Here is a 14,821-nt window from a genome sequence, read left to right as displayed (position 1 = left end):
ACATCTTTATAAAATGAGAAACATTTATCAATATAAAAAGTAATTCCAATTTCGGACACCCTAAAAATTCTTGGAGTTACCATTGATTGTCACCTAACAATTGAGAATCACGCAAAAAACACAACCAAGAAGATGTTTCACTCAATGTGGAAATTAAAAAGAGTAAGACCTTTCTTCCCAAGGACCGTCTTCCGTAACCTGGTACAATCAATGGTACTCAGCCATCTAGACTACTGCAACGCACTCTATGCTGGCTGCGAAGAGCAAATAATCAAAAAACTTCAGACAGCCCAGAACACAGCAGCTAGACTCATATTCGGTAAAACAAAATATGAAAGTGCTAAACCCCTACGAGAAAAGCTACACTGGCTCCCACTCAAAGAACGCATCACGTTCAAAATATGTACCCCAGTTCACAAAATCATTCACGGAGATGCCCCAGCCTACATGTCAGACCTGATAGACCTACCACCCAGGAATGCTACAAAATCATCCTGCACATTCCTCAATCTTCACTTCCCCAACTGCAAAGGTCTAAAATACAAACTAACGCATGCGTCAACCTTTTCCTACTTGAGCACACAACTCTGGAATGCGCTGCCATGCAACTCAAAAACGATCTACGAACTAACTAACTTCCGCAAACTACTGAAGACCCATCTCTTTAACAAGGCATACTACTACTACTATAAATCACTTCTATAGCGCTACCAGTCGTACGCAGCGCTTTACAATTGAACATGAAGAAAGACAGTCCCTGCTCAAAAGAGCTTACAGTCTAAATCAGGACAAACAGACAGGATCAATAAGGATAAGGGAAGGACAGACAGAAGGACACAAGGATAAGACAAAAGATAAAAGATACCATAAAGATCAAGAAATGTGAACTCCTACACATATATCCAGAATTGTCTTACGATATTTGCTTGTTATACTACTATCATGCTTTAACATTATCATGTTACCCAAGATCCTTATGCAATACTAAATGTCTACTCTCTTATGTATTTCCACTATTCATGATGCAATGTAAGCCACATTGAGCCTGCAAAGAGGTGGGGAAATGTGGGATACAAATGCAATAAATAAATAAATAAAAATTAACCCCAGAAATCACTTACCCCATTTTAGCTACCTACAGTTTTAAGGCTGTAGAACATGAAAAACATCAAAGTTGTAAACAAGAATTGCACAGTCCCATTTATTGACCCTATTGTACACAAAACTTTCAAAGATAAAAGTTGTTCCTCCACACTTTTATAGCCTTTATCTCTGTTATTTGTAACCCCATTTTTGGTACCTTTTCACTCAGTGGGTCACAAATAAATACTGTAAATGATGTAAAGTTCCATTGACTGCTCTCTGGAAATCGATATTATTTCACTACTCCAAGATGTTATTTAACCCTTTTAACCTACTGGGAATCTCCTGCTGCTTACCATCATTGTAGTAGAATAGTTTCATGGTAAGGGTTACATCATTGGGAAGAGGCTCAAGATACTGCATTAGCATGTACAGCTTACGGATCATTAGAATACTGCTCTTAATCTCTTTACTCCTCTCTCCACTCTCAAAGTTTATTTTGTTGCTGCTGTTATAATAAAAAGAGAAACAGAATCAGTTCTTGCAGCCTGAACTTCCCAAAATTGATGCAGTAGAATATACTATACTATTCTATATATTAGTACACTACTGAAGTTGTACAGTATATGCCCAACATTCAGAAAATGCTGAGCTCCTAAATTTATGCTCCTGAATTAGCCTGATAAATCTGTGCCCTATTTTCAACCAAACTTAGAAGTATAACTTTTCAGCTGAAAAGTCATCTTAATTTCAGAGCTTAAAAATTATGCTTATAAATTTAGGCCTGCCATTCGTTTATCTAGATTTATGAGCCTAAGGCTAGATTCTATATATATGGCTCCTCAATTTCTATATGGAAATCAAAGCGCATTCTATAAAGTACGCTTTAATTTAGGTGTATCTAATATAATACGCCAACTGCTGCGCCGCGCAATGAAATTTAGTTGTGGTCAATTACGCCAACTAAAACCTGATGTAAATCCCAATGCCTAAATTAGGCACAGAGCGGGTGTATTCTATAACAACGCACATAGATTTTAGAAATGCACATGACCTGACCATTTCCATGCTTATAACCACACCCACTTTTCAACTATGCGACTTAGAATTTATGTGCACCATGTTACAGAATACGCTTAGTAGTGTGCGTCAATTCTAATTAAAGTAAAAGTACTTACCTGTAGCAGGTGTTCTCCAAGGATAGAAGGCCTTATATTCTCACAAGTGGGTAACATGGCGCCGTGTTGCCCTGTCCTGAGATTCTAACAAGCTCAAAACAGAGCTTTGTGGAGCGTGAGACATGCTCCACTACGCATACGCGAGTGCCTTTCTGCCCACTACAAGGGCGCATCTCCCACAGTTAGATACTACAGCAAAAATAAAGCTGTAAATAGGAGACAACTCCAAGGGGAGGTGGGCGGGTTTATAAGAATACTAGTAAAAGAGGCCCATTTCAGAGCAAATGAAACGGGCGCTAGCAAGGTTTTCGTCGCCAACACCCCCCCTCCCCCCCACACTCCCTCCCTGGCCAACCCCTTCGTTGTTCTGCCATTGCTCCGCCCCCAACGTCATGATGTTTGACTTGAGGGCGGGGCCCGGAGCGATTTCCCACCCCCTGCCTCCCTCCCTGCCAACCCCTTCGTTGTTCTGCCATTGCTCCGCCCTCAAGGGCGGGGCCCGGAGCGATTTTGGTGGCTTCACCACCACGAACCTTCGAACCTTTTTGAAGGAAGTCAGGGCTTGGCTTCACTGACGTCAGTGACCTCAGAACATTGAGGGTAAGTTTTATTATAGTAGATAATGTCTGATGTCCTCGAAGAACACCTGCTACAGGTAAGTACCTTCACTTTCTCTGAGGACAAGCAGGCCTATTTATTCTCACAAGTGGGGAATCCCTAGCATCCAGGCTCACTACAAATAACAAACATTGGACAACTGGGTCTCGCAACTGCGAGGATATAACTCAGATAAACATGAAACTATATACAAACTGAGTGAGAGTGCAGCCTGGAACAGAATAAAACGAGCCTAGGAAGGTGGAGTTGGATTCTAGACCCCAAACAGATCTGCAACATTGTCTGCCCGAACTGACTATCGCATCGGGTATCCTGCTTGATGCAGTAATGAGATGTCAATATGTGAAGACCACGTTGCAGCCTTGCAAATTTCTTCAATAGAGGCCGACCTCAAGTGGTCTACTGATGCAGCCGTGGCTCTGACATTATGAGCCGTGATATGACCCTTATGCCCAGCCTGGGCATAAGTGAAAGAAATGCAATCTGCCAGCCAATTAGAAACTGTGCATTTCCCAATGGTGACCCCCCACCCCCCATCAAAAAGCTGGGTGGACTGTTTGAGGGGTCTTGTCCGCGCCATGTAATAAGCCAATGCTCGTTTGCAGTCCAAGGTGCTCTTACCAGGGTGGGCATGAGATCGGGGGAAAAATGTTGGCAAGACAATCGACTGGTTCAGATGGAACTCCAGCATGACCTTTGGTAGGAATTTAGGGGGTGTGTGGAGGACTACTCTGTTGTGATGAAATTTAGTATAAGGTTCATCCAATACTAAGGACTGAAGCTCACTGAATTATGTGAAGGTGACCTTAAAGGTCAGAGTTGAAGAATACCAGATAAGAGAGAAAATATAAGGCATTAAGTGATTGGACAAAATTAGGCTTCAGTAATCTGACAAGCACAACTTGTGCTAGTCAGGTTTTGTTAAGCTTCCAAAGGAAACAGAGAGAGAGAGAGAGATTTTATTTTCCTTATACTGAAATTTGGACTGATATAAGTAAGAATTAAATTTTCTGTAACACTGGGATAAAATAATTTTTATTCTAACCATTTATGTACTCTAATAAATTTTAGCATTATTATAAAAGAGAAAAACTAATCTCAAGAGTGTTTCCTTTACCAGAAGGGCTTTCTTTCAGTCTTCTGTTCTGGTTAGCTTCCCTTTAGAGGCAAGAGGGTTGTTAATTGTTAATACAGAATCCACTAGGAACTTTAGTGAACATAGACAGGAAACTTTGTGGGCTAAATTAAAGGAAGCGATGATGCCTGAAAAAGGGGCAAGGCACCAGAAAAAAAAGAGAGAGTGAACCCGACTGAGACCCAAAAGCAGCCCTGTGACAATGAAAAAATAAGAAAACTTAAAATTTAGCACAAAAAAAAAAAAAAACAATAAAGGAAAAGGAAAAAAGTTCCGTTAAAGGAAGCACCGCCAAAAAGGCAAAGAAAAACAAACCGAAAGGCACAATAGTTCTTGGACCGAGCAAAGAGTGGAGACAGTGAAAAAGTACACCCTCTCCTCACCACAGTAAAAAAGCAACTGAGCTGACCGCATTCGTGCGGTAGGTGGGAAAGAACTCGTGCATGATCCACAAAGCTCTTCTTATGCTTGTCATAAGATCCAGACCAGGCAACATGGCCTGCGTTGCCCACTTGTGAGAATAGATAGGCCTGCCTGTCCTCGGAGAATCAATGTATGCATTTCCTATATAATAATGCTCACCACCAACGTTCTAATGTCTTGCCTGTGTCCGTGGCTCCTTCGGCGTTGCTGAGCTAGGCTCCGTAGCCAGGCTGACATCACTCACAGCTGATCCCCCTCCCCCTACACACACACACACTGCCACCAAACACAGCAACAAACAAAAAAAACAGCCTCGCGCAGCTAACCGAAAAGGCTCAAGGCTGCCGCCCTCCCAAAACACTACTGACGCGGACCACAACTTCCCTCCACAGATACCGGCGTCAGCAAAAAAAAACAGAAACAGCTCCACACTGCCTGACATGAAACACTCCCTCCACAGTTACCGGTGTGCAAGACACTGCACTCAATTACGGAGTACCGGTAAGGAGGGAGGTGACGCTCACTAACTTTAATGCATGTTCCCTGGCTTTCAAAAACTGTCTTCACCCACCCCCAAGACACTGCCCGCCCCTGTTGAAAACCCTCTCTCAGTCTCACGCACACAAACTTCCTTGCGATGCCTCCACCCATGCCGCTAGCCTCCCCCCTCTGAGTCTGGCCCCGCCGATCCCCCTCCGTGCATGTCGACCCACCCCCTCCAAAATCGCCACTCCCGCCCCTACCCATCTCACACAAACGTCAGTCACAGACGCTTACAAACTTCCTGGCGATGCCTCCACCCATGCCGCTACCCTCCCCCCCCCCCCGTCTGGCCCAGCCGATCCCCCTCTGTGCATGTTGCCCCCCTCCTCGAAAATCACCTACCCCGCACCCCACCCTCTCTCTGTCTCACAGACACATTCTCTGACACACACACACATACTCTGTCGGTATCTCACACACACACAGTGAATCACTCTCTCTCTCTCACACAGCCTCGCTGTGTCTCTCTGTCTGTGACACACACAATCAATCGACATTCTGTCTTTCTCTCTCCCACACACTAAGTCGGCCCACACACACACTCTGTCAGTCTCTCTCACTCACTCACACACACAATCAATCGACATTCTGTCTCTCTCCCACACACGAAGTCGGCCCACACACACACTGTTGTCAGCTATCGTTGTCTAGGGTTGGTCCCAGGGTCCACTTCACAGAGGCAGTGGGTTCCCAAAGAATACGCAATCCACACGGATTTGGATATATAAAGTAAATTATATTTGCATATATGTATTGACTCACAGCACTTAGTACAGGAAAAAGGGTACAAGCTGTCTCGGGGTGTGTGTTTAGAGGGAGGGAGAAAGGATAGGGTGTTTGTTCAGAGGAAGAAAGAAACCTTGGACTAGGGCTGTCTGAGAAGAGGGGGAGCAGAGCCAGGTGCTCTGGTGGCTAAAGATGGAGGTGTCAGAGAAAGAAGAAGAAGAAACAAAGACAGCCCAGCAGAGTCCCGTGCCCTCTGCTGCAGGGAGAAAGAAAGAGGGAGACGTAGTGCCCTGGACACAGAGAAGTGCCCAGGACAGAGAGAGAGACAGTAGACCCCAAACAGAGCTCTGTGCCCTGCTGCACAGAGAAAGACAGCGAGAGAGAGAGAGAGCCCTAGTGAGCTCTGTTTTATACCTAATAAGAACTGAGGGGGAACAGGAGCAGAGAGAGATCAAAAACTTCTCTCTTTCCTAGTTATTTCCTTTACAGAACTCCAGATACTTTCTGAAGTCAGGAAAGGTGACAACTTTCACAGGTTGTCCTGTTTGAAATCCCTAGTGATGGAGCCTCTATGTCTGGCTTTGGTTGCTCTGAAGCCCTGCTCCCAGATGGAACAAAAGGTATGTTAATCAGGAGTAACTGAGAAACCAAAGGGCTATCAGGCCTCTCTGAGCACCTTTTGGTCCATTTCATCCTCAATGGTTCCTGAAAGGGGAGGGGGGAGAGTTTATCAGAGGTCAGAAGCTGGTTTAATATTATGTCAAGCTGATTTCATATTAATATAAGTATGTCCAGCAATAATTTTGACCTCCCACAATCCTGACAACTGTCACAGTCTATCTCTCTCTCACTCACACACACACAGGCTCTCTCTCTCTCATACAGTCTCACACACACACATACACTCTGTCACACACACTCGCACATTCTCTCTCTCTCACACACACAGTCTCTGTCAAACATACACACAAAGGAAAACCTTGCTAGCACCCGTTTCATTTCTTACAGAAACGGGCCTTTTTTACTAGTATTTTTATTTTTTTTTAACTTGAAAATTTTTATTAAATAAACATTAAACCAACAGTCTAGAGCCACAGGCCCCTCAAGGTTGTCTTACATCTCAATGTGCAAACCAACCACAATTTACTATTCCAGCAATTTCCCCCCCAAACCCTGATTCCTTGCCACCCCCCATCGCCCCCACTCCCCCCACCCCTCTCCTAATACCCCCCTCCCTCTTCCTCTTCAAAGGTTCCATCAGCCCGAGCTCGTGTTATCGCTTAAAATCTCATCCAAATGTATCCACTCCTCTGCATTTGAGTTAAACGTTCCCTGACGTCTATCCGTCATCTTCTCCATTGCGGACACCACTTTAAGTTTTGCTTTCCATTTATGTATGGTGGGTCCCTGTTTTTGCTTCCAATGTGAAGCTATGTTACTAGTATTTTATAAAATGGGTACATGCATGAATTTACATCTTCAGCACGTGTCAGCATTTGTGACCTATTGGGGCTGGATCTGGGAGCCTATTTTATAAAGGCACATGGAGGAACATTTTCAATATGATGTCAAAGTCAGACTTTTGACATTTTGCGCTAAATGTCCCAAATTCAAATAGCAAATGTAACTATTTTTTAAAAAGGAAAACGTCTTTTTTTCCCGAAAATACCATTTGTAACAAGGTTTTGTGCTCTGTGCATTTATCTTTTCAGGTCATTTTCGGGAAAAAAACACACAAGTGAAAAACGTAGAAAATCAAGCCACTGGGATGTAGGAGGAGTCAGCATTTTTAGCAGACTGGTCACCCAAATATCCCAGGAGAGCAGTGGGGCACCCTAAGGGGCACATCTGTGGACTTCATATAAATGCCCTCAGGTACATATCTCACCGTTGTTCCTTTAATCTTGTCGGCTGAGCCCTCCAAAACCCACTACCCTCAATTATACACCATTACAATAGCCCTTATAGGTGAAGGGGACACCTATATGTGGGTACAGTGGGTTTCGGGTGAGTTTTGGAGGGCTCACAGTTTCCACATGTGTAACAGGTAGGGAAGGTATGGGCGGTCCACCTGTCTACAGTGCACTGCACCCACGACTACACCTCTCCAAGGACCTGCAGGTTGCTCTAATGGACCTGGCTATAACATCTGAGGCTGACATAGAGGCTGGCAAGTACTGACCTTCAGTTCAGAATCTAGAGTATTCCATTCACACTAATCATCTTTTTGATTGCTTGGGGGGAGGAGGGAGAGATTCTTTATGGGCTTGTGATTTCCCTCCAAAATACGGTCCTCTGAAGATACACATTTTTTTCCCTTGAGGTTATGCAATTCCCCAGTTTCTGATATCATCTCTGGAAGCTCCCCCTCCCCACTTTTTTTTTAAAGATGCATAGAAACAAAGGGTCATCTCTGTCCACATCAGAATCTTCCTTTTTTCCAGAAAGAGTTTGTCTCCAACAGCTAGGAAATTGGAATGCTCTTCAGGAACACACTCCTCTTCTGTCAGTCATAGAAGCCCTGGAGCCCTGAGACCTTGAACTGGAAGACTTGAAATGGAAGGTAATGTACGAAAACCCTGTCTGAGGAAGAAGGACTGATGCATTAAGAGTACAAATTCTGGAAAGAAAGAACATCCCAGGAGCTCCTGAGCCCCAGTACCTGGGGAGTCCCCAAATCCATTTTTATCCCAGGTCCACTGAGAACAGTGCGGAGGGCCTTTTGCACTCTCAGCCACGGAGTTATTAGACAAAATGTCTGATGTTCCTGCCACCTTAGACCACACCCCACTACTCCTGGAGGGACCTGTTTCAGGATTCTCAACTGCCACTGCCACAAATGTGGGGGCAACTATCCCAGGCTTACTTTGCACATATGAGCCCTCCCCTGCTTCAGCTGCAGATTTTGCCTCAGAACCACTGGTCCTGATGCCACCATGGCTGCTTCCAGAGTTTGTAGTACTTGCTGTGGTCTGACTATACCATCATAACAACAGAAGAATGCTGCTGGGGAAGCCTCTGACTCCTTCTGTGTCCTATTCAACTCCATTGGAACTAACTTCTCACCTCTCAGGCAGGCTGCCATGATATTTTTGTTTTTAACTCAGTTGAGATGAGCTCTACAGAACAGGGTTCCAGCTGAGAGGAAGAGGAGAAGACAAAGATGCAGAGAACCAGACTCACTAGTTGGCACCCTCAGACTGAAGGATCAGTATCTAGACCTGTTTATAAGCCTTCTACTCACATTCCCACCCAATTCGACTGGGGGATCCAATAACTGCCACCAAACAGTTTATCCAAATTTTCCTTCACCAGCTTCCAGCTGCATGGGTATTGTCCTACTGTATATACTGGAGGCTGCTCGATACACTACATTGCATGATGTCAGCAACCTAGCTGTTTTCTGCCTCCATATACTGGTATGGGGACAGAACTGATGTCTGGACTAGTCAGGTGAGATGAAAAAAAATAAGCCATTAACAAATCCTATATTTAGGGGTCCTTTTACTAAGCTGCGCTAAAAAGTGGCCAGCAGTAGTTTCAGTGCGTGGGTTTCCTGCATACTGTGGCCACTTTTTACATGGCTCTAAAGTGGCCAAATTTCAATTTTTTCCATTAATGGTCATGCACTAATTTTCAAATTAGCATGTGGCCATTCCCACCTGAGCTCTTACCACCTCCTAACCCATAACTTGTGCAGTAATTGGGCAGCACGCTGCAATGTGCCTGTGCTGCCCGATTACCACTTGCGCACGGCAAACCCAGAACTACTGCAGCGTGCCTGGGTGTGCCCAGCGGTAGTACTGTTTTGCCACGCGCTATCCACACAGTAGCCCTACCGTGCCTTGGTAAAAGGGCCCATTAACATCTCAGACACCTGTCATTTATAATACATTATTGGGAGAAATCTATATATGGCACCAAATGTTAGGCACTACTTCCATGCCACATTTTTGGCACAGAAAAATGTTCTAATGGATGCAAGGCGCCAAAATGGGGTAGAAATGCCAGATCCACATGAAAACTCACGGGCCCATTTATAGAATTGCACCCAAGTGTTTTCATGTGGATCTGCAAAGCGGGCATGGGCTGGTCAGGGGTGTTCCCTTAAAATGCACGCAGTATTAAAGAACAGTGCAGATCTGCACCCAACTTGTGCGCCAAGATTTACACCTGGTGTAACTCGAAGTTCAGCATGGATTCTGATGCTGCGTGCTATTCAATACAGGGCACCCATCCCAGAACACCATTTACAGAACACTGTTCAGCGCGGTTTTTTTGGTGCCAAATTTTGAGTGCCATTTACTGAATCCAGTCCTAAGGGGCCCTTTTACTAAAATGCGTTGATTTGGTGTTAATGTGGGATTTTCACATGCATTAGCTCCAAATCTAATATAGCACTTTTTAGGGTATTTCAATTTTTTAAAATCAGGTTGTTATTACTGAGCAGTACCTGCTAGGAGTTAACATGGGATCACTTACCACCTCCTAAGTGCTCCTGCATTAATGCTGCATTATCCAGTTAGTGTGCGTTAAGTATAATGCGCTAGTGGATAACACTTCTATGACCATACTCCAGCCCCTCCCCAAAATATTTTTTAAACATTAGTGCACACAAACAGAAAAAATACCCCAAAACACTTTAACGCCTTCAGTAAAAGGCCCCTATATTGTTTAGATCCAATTCTCAATTAATGGGTCACTTCCATTTTATTAAGCAAAGGATATGAGGACACAGAATCTACCTCTGAGGTATTATCTAAAAGACAAATATTGTATGCATAAAGGGGTAATTATATAACTGTCTGCATGAACTTTTCATTATATAGACTTTGCTTGATTTTCAAATTAAAAGCATTCATGTGCTTTTCTGTTGAAAATTATCCTAAGATATTAACCTCAAAAATTTGAACTTGATTATTTATTTAAAAATTTTCTAGTCCACTATTTCCAAAAATCAAAATGGGTTACAACCAACATACAAATTTAAAAGTTTGCTACTTACTTGTAAGTTTAAATATGTGCGTACTTTTTAAAATTCCAAAGTACAGGTGTAGTTCCAAACCCTGCCTTACTGTGGGGTTAAAGTACACACAAAATGGCAATTTAAGAAGTCATTCTATAAAAGTGTGCCTATTTTTTATCAAGATGTCTATGTGCAGACTATTCTATAAAAGAAAGTAGACACCTACTTTCTTTTATTGAATACTAGCATGGTAACAAATATATTTTACGTGTGATCACTTATACGAGTAATAGAGAAGGTGTAAATGCTTGCACCTGTATCCTATAACTTACACTTGAACTGTGCACCCTGGCCAAGCTTCACCCAGATTCTGCCCATGTGTATGCCCAGCTCATTTATGTCTCATGCCTATGTGTAAACATAGGCATGTATAGATTGTAATTTACGTATGTCTTGGCATAGGGAGGGGCAGTTTTTAGGGCCAGCGATGGAGAAGTGCAACCAAGGAACTGCCATAAGTCCCCATGTCACAAGGGGTCCCATGCCTGTCCAAAGCTGAAGAAGGTGCAGCCTACTGTTGGGCTTTAGAGCCCCCTCCCAAATTTTTGCCTTGGGCTCTAGCATCTTTTCATACTGGCCCTGTCAGTTTTGTAAAAGCCCATTTCCACATGTAAACCACTGCTCTCCCCACCAAAATGGCTTTTAAAATTGCCCTCAAAGTGAGTGGGGTCAGTCAACATCTATTTTCTAAATTTAGAAATAACAAAAGATGACAGATTTTCACATTTTTCTATATGTTCTTTAAAAAATTGCATTACCTGACAAAGTCCATATTTGGGCCTTCCTTTGTGTACCTGAATTTAAACTGATACAGCTCTGTCACACTCTAGAGGATTTTTAAGGGAATAACAACAAACACAATTTTTTAAAACTGTATTTTAATATCAAGAAACAAAATTCATCTAAATTTCAGTGTTTCCTGTCTGATTTGTTTGTCTAACCTAATAGAACATGATGAGGTTTCAATTCTTTTAAAAAAATGCATGAATGCCCACTTAGCTGGCCAAAATCTGACTGTTACAATGGTGAAATTAGGCCTTACCTGCTAATTTTCTTTCCTCTAGATCCTCCAGACTGTTCAAGACGCTTGGGTTATGCACTCCTACCTAAAACATCTTATACAAGTAGCTTGTGCAGTCCTTCTACTAACCAGTAAAACAGTAACAAAGCAGAGGAACAAAACACCTCCACCTAAACAAAACCACTGAATCCACACTCAGATCTCCTCCCCTTAAGACGGGAGAAGTCAACTGCAGATGGGCACAAACGGTACCACAAACTGCCCTTAGTAAAACTCCAGGACCCAAATCACAGGAGCTACTAGAAATATCAGCAACTGAAGTCTAAAGAAAATATCATACTGACCTGTCCGATACACTGGGTGGGCTCTTGAACGGTCTGGAGGATCTAGAGGAAAGAAAATTAGCAGGTAAGGCCTAATTTCACCTTCCTCAGCAATCATCTAGACCGTTCAAGATGCTTGGGACATACCAAAGCAGTAAACACATCTAAGGGTGGGACCTGCGAAGCCCAGAGGACAGAACTGCAGCTCCAAAACTGGCATCCTCCCTTACCTGTACATCCACTCTGTAATGTTTAACAAAAGAATGCAGGGAGGACCATACCGCCGCTCTACAAATGTCCACCGGTGGAACAAAACTACTCTCTGCCCAAGAAGCCGCCATCCCCCTAGTGGAATGTGCCTTGAGCCCCACCGGCACCGTACGGCCATGCAATATGTAAGCTGAAGAGTTGGCATCCTTCAACCACCGAGCTATAGATGCCTTAGAAGCAGCCGCTCCCTTCTTGGGCCCCCCATGAAGGACAAATAACCTGTCCGAAGACCTGAATTCCTCTGACCTGCGCAAGTAAACCTTCAACACTCTGCGCACATCCAATTTCGCCAAATGACGCTGAGAAGCATCCCCCATCCGGTCCCCCAAGACGGGCAGCGAAATCACCTGATTGACATGAAAGGAGGATACCACCTTAGGCAAAAACGAAGGGACTGGACGCAGCAAAACCTTTTCCTTAGAAAACCACAGAAACGGAGGCCTACATGAAAGAGCCTGAAGTTCCGAAATCCTGCGAGCCGACGATATAGCTACCAAAAAAACCACCTTCATAGTAAGGTCTTTTATCGAACAAGACTCCAAGGGCTCAAAAGGAGAACCCGCCAAAGAGTCAAGAACGATATTAAGATCCCACTGAGGAACTACCGGCCGCTGAGGAGGACGAAGCAACTTCACCCCCCTCAAAAAACGGACCACATCCGGGGAAGACACAACCGACCTGCCCTGCACCTTACCCCGAAAACATGCCAAAGCAGCCAGCTGCACCTTCAAAGATGACAATGAAAGGCCCTTCTCAAAACCATCCTGCAAGAAATCTAAAACGCACGACACAGAAGCTGTTGAAGGGACACACGCCCGGTCCCCACACCAATCTTCAAATATGCACCACACATACACATAGGCTAAAGATGTTGAACGCTTGCGAGACTGCAGCATCACCTGAATCACCTGAGGAGAAAACCCTTTCCTTCTCAACCGTTTCCTCTCAAGGGCCTCAACCTGAGAGAGAACCAAGCCGGATCCGGCATGACAACTGGACCCTGTCACAACAGCACCGAGCCCCCCAGCCGCAGAGGCTCACCTTCTAACAGGCGCATCAGATTCCCGAACCACGGCCGACGCAGCCAATTTGGAGCCACCAACACCACCGGACCCGCATGACATTCTACCCTCTGTAGGACTCGACCTATCAAGGGCCACGGGGGGGAAACACATACAGCAACACCCGCTGAGGCCACAGAAGGACCAACGCATCGATCCCTTCCGCTCGTGGATCCCGACGCCAACTGAAATACCGAGGAACCTGAGCATTCTGTGCCGACGCCATGAGATCCACTACTGGCATTCCCCACTTTAGAACTATCTGGTCGAACACCGACCGGTGCAGAGACCATTCTCCAGGGTCCAACATGTGTCTGCTTAGAAAATCCGCGTTCACGTTGTCCACCCCGGCCACGTGCGCCACTGAAATCTGCACAAGATGCCTTTCCGCCCAACTCATGAGCAGAGCCATCTCGATTGCCAACCGCGGACTCTTTGTACCGCCCTGCCAGTTGACATACGCTACCGCTGTCGCGTTGTCGGACATGACTCTTACCGCCTTTCCGACCACACTTGAGCGAACGCCAACAGACCTAGCCGAATCGCCCTTGTCTCCAACCGGTTGATAGACCACTGAGCTTCCTCCGTCGACCACCATCCCTGCGCGGACCGACTGAGACACTGAGCTCCCCAGCCCAGCAGACTGGCATCCGTTACCAGAATCACCCACTGAGGAGGTTCCAACGGCATGCCCTTTTTCAGATGGGCCAAGCACAGCCACCACTGGAGACTGCGCCAAGGAGCCCCCCTCAATGGCAACCGCAACTCCAAACTGTGTACCTGGGGAGACCACCAGGACAACAGAGCCTACTGAAGCTGACGCATATGCGCCCTGGCCCATGGTATTTCCTCTATTGTCGCTGCCATGAGGCCCAGAACCCGAAGGTACGTTCGAACCGTCAGACTCTGAACGGACATTAACAGCCGGACCTGCTGCTGAAGAGAGGCGATCCGAGAATCCGGCAGAAAAACACGACCCACTGCCATGTTGAACCACACTCCCAACTACTCCAGACTCTGCGATGGGATCAACTGACTTTTGACTACATTCACTACCCATCCGAGCGATTCCAGAAACGCGACCACCTGAGCCGTCGCCGCAACACTGTGAGCCCGAGACTTCGCCCGGATCAACCAGTCATCCAGATACGGATGCACCAGAATTCCCTGCCTCCGCAAAGCCACTGCTACCACCACCATTATCTTGGCAAAGGTGCGTGGAGCCATTGCCAGACCAAAAGGCAGAGCACAAAACTGAAAGTGCCTCCCTAAAACAGCAAAACGAAGGAAATGCTGATGGGCCTCTCGAACCGGCACGTGCAGATACACTTCCGTGAGATCCAGTGACATGAGAAATTCTCCCTGACGAACAGCCACTATGACTGAGCCCAGAGTCTCCATGCGGAAGGATAAC

General features: G+C 45.2%; 1 protein-coding gene across 1 annotated transcript in view; it reads right to left on the bottom strand.

Annotated features, from left to right (window-relative positions):
* Nucleotides 1–14,821, bottom strand: part of HORMAD2 (HORMA domain containing 2) — a 195,432-nt gene that overhangs the window by 61,598 nt on the left and 119,013 nt on the right. Inside the window, exons 8-9 of the mRNA XM_030218218.1 lie at nt 11,491–11,558; nt 1,440–1,591 (exon numbers count right to left, since the gene is read on the bottom strand). Of these exons, the coding sequence (XP_030074078.1) occupies nt 1,440–1,591; nt 11,491–11,558 (220 nt within the window). The remainder of the gene's footprint in view (nt 1–1,439; nt 1,592–11,490; nt 11,559–14,821) is intronic.

Source organism: Microcaecilia unicolor, chromosome 11 (assembly GCF_901765095.1).
Source record: "Microcaecilia unicolor chromosome 11, aMicUni1.1, whole genome shotgun sequence".
In the NCBI taxonomy this organism is placed as follows: domain Eukaryota; kingdom Metazoa; phylum Chordata; class Amphibia; order Gymnophiona; family Siphonopidae; genus Microcaecilia; species Microcaecilia unicolor.
Note: the sequence above shows the minus strand (reverse complement) of the source record. Positions and strands in the feature narration are given on the sequence as shown.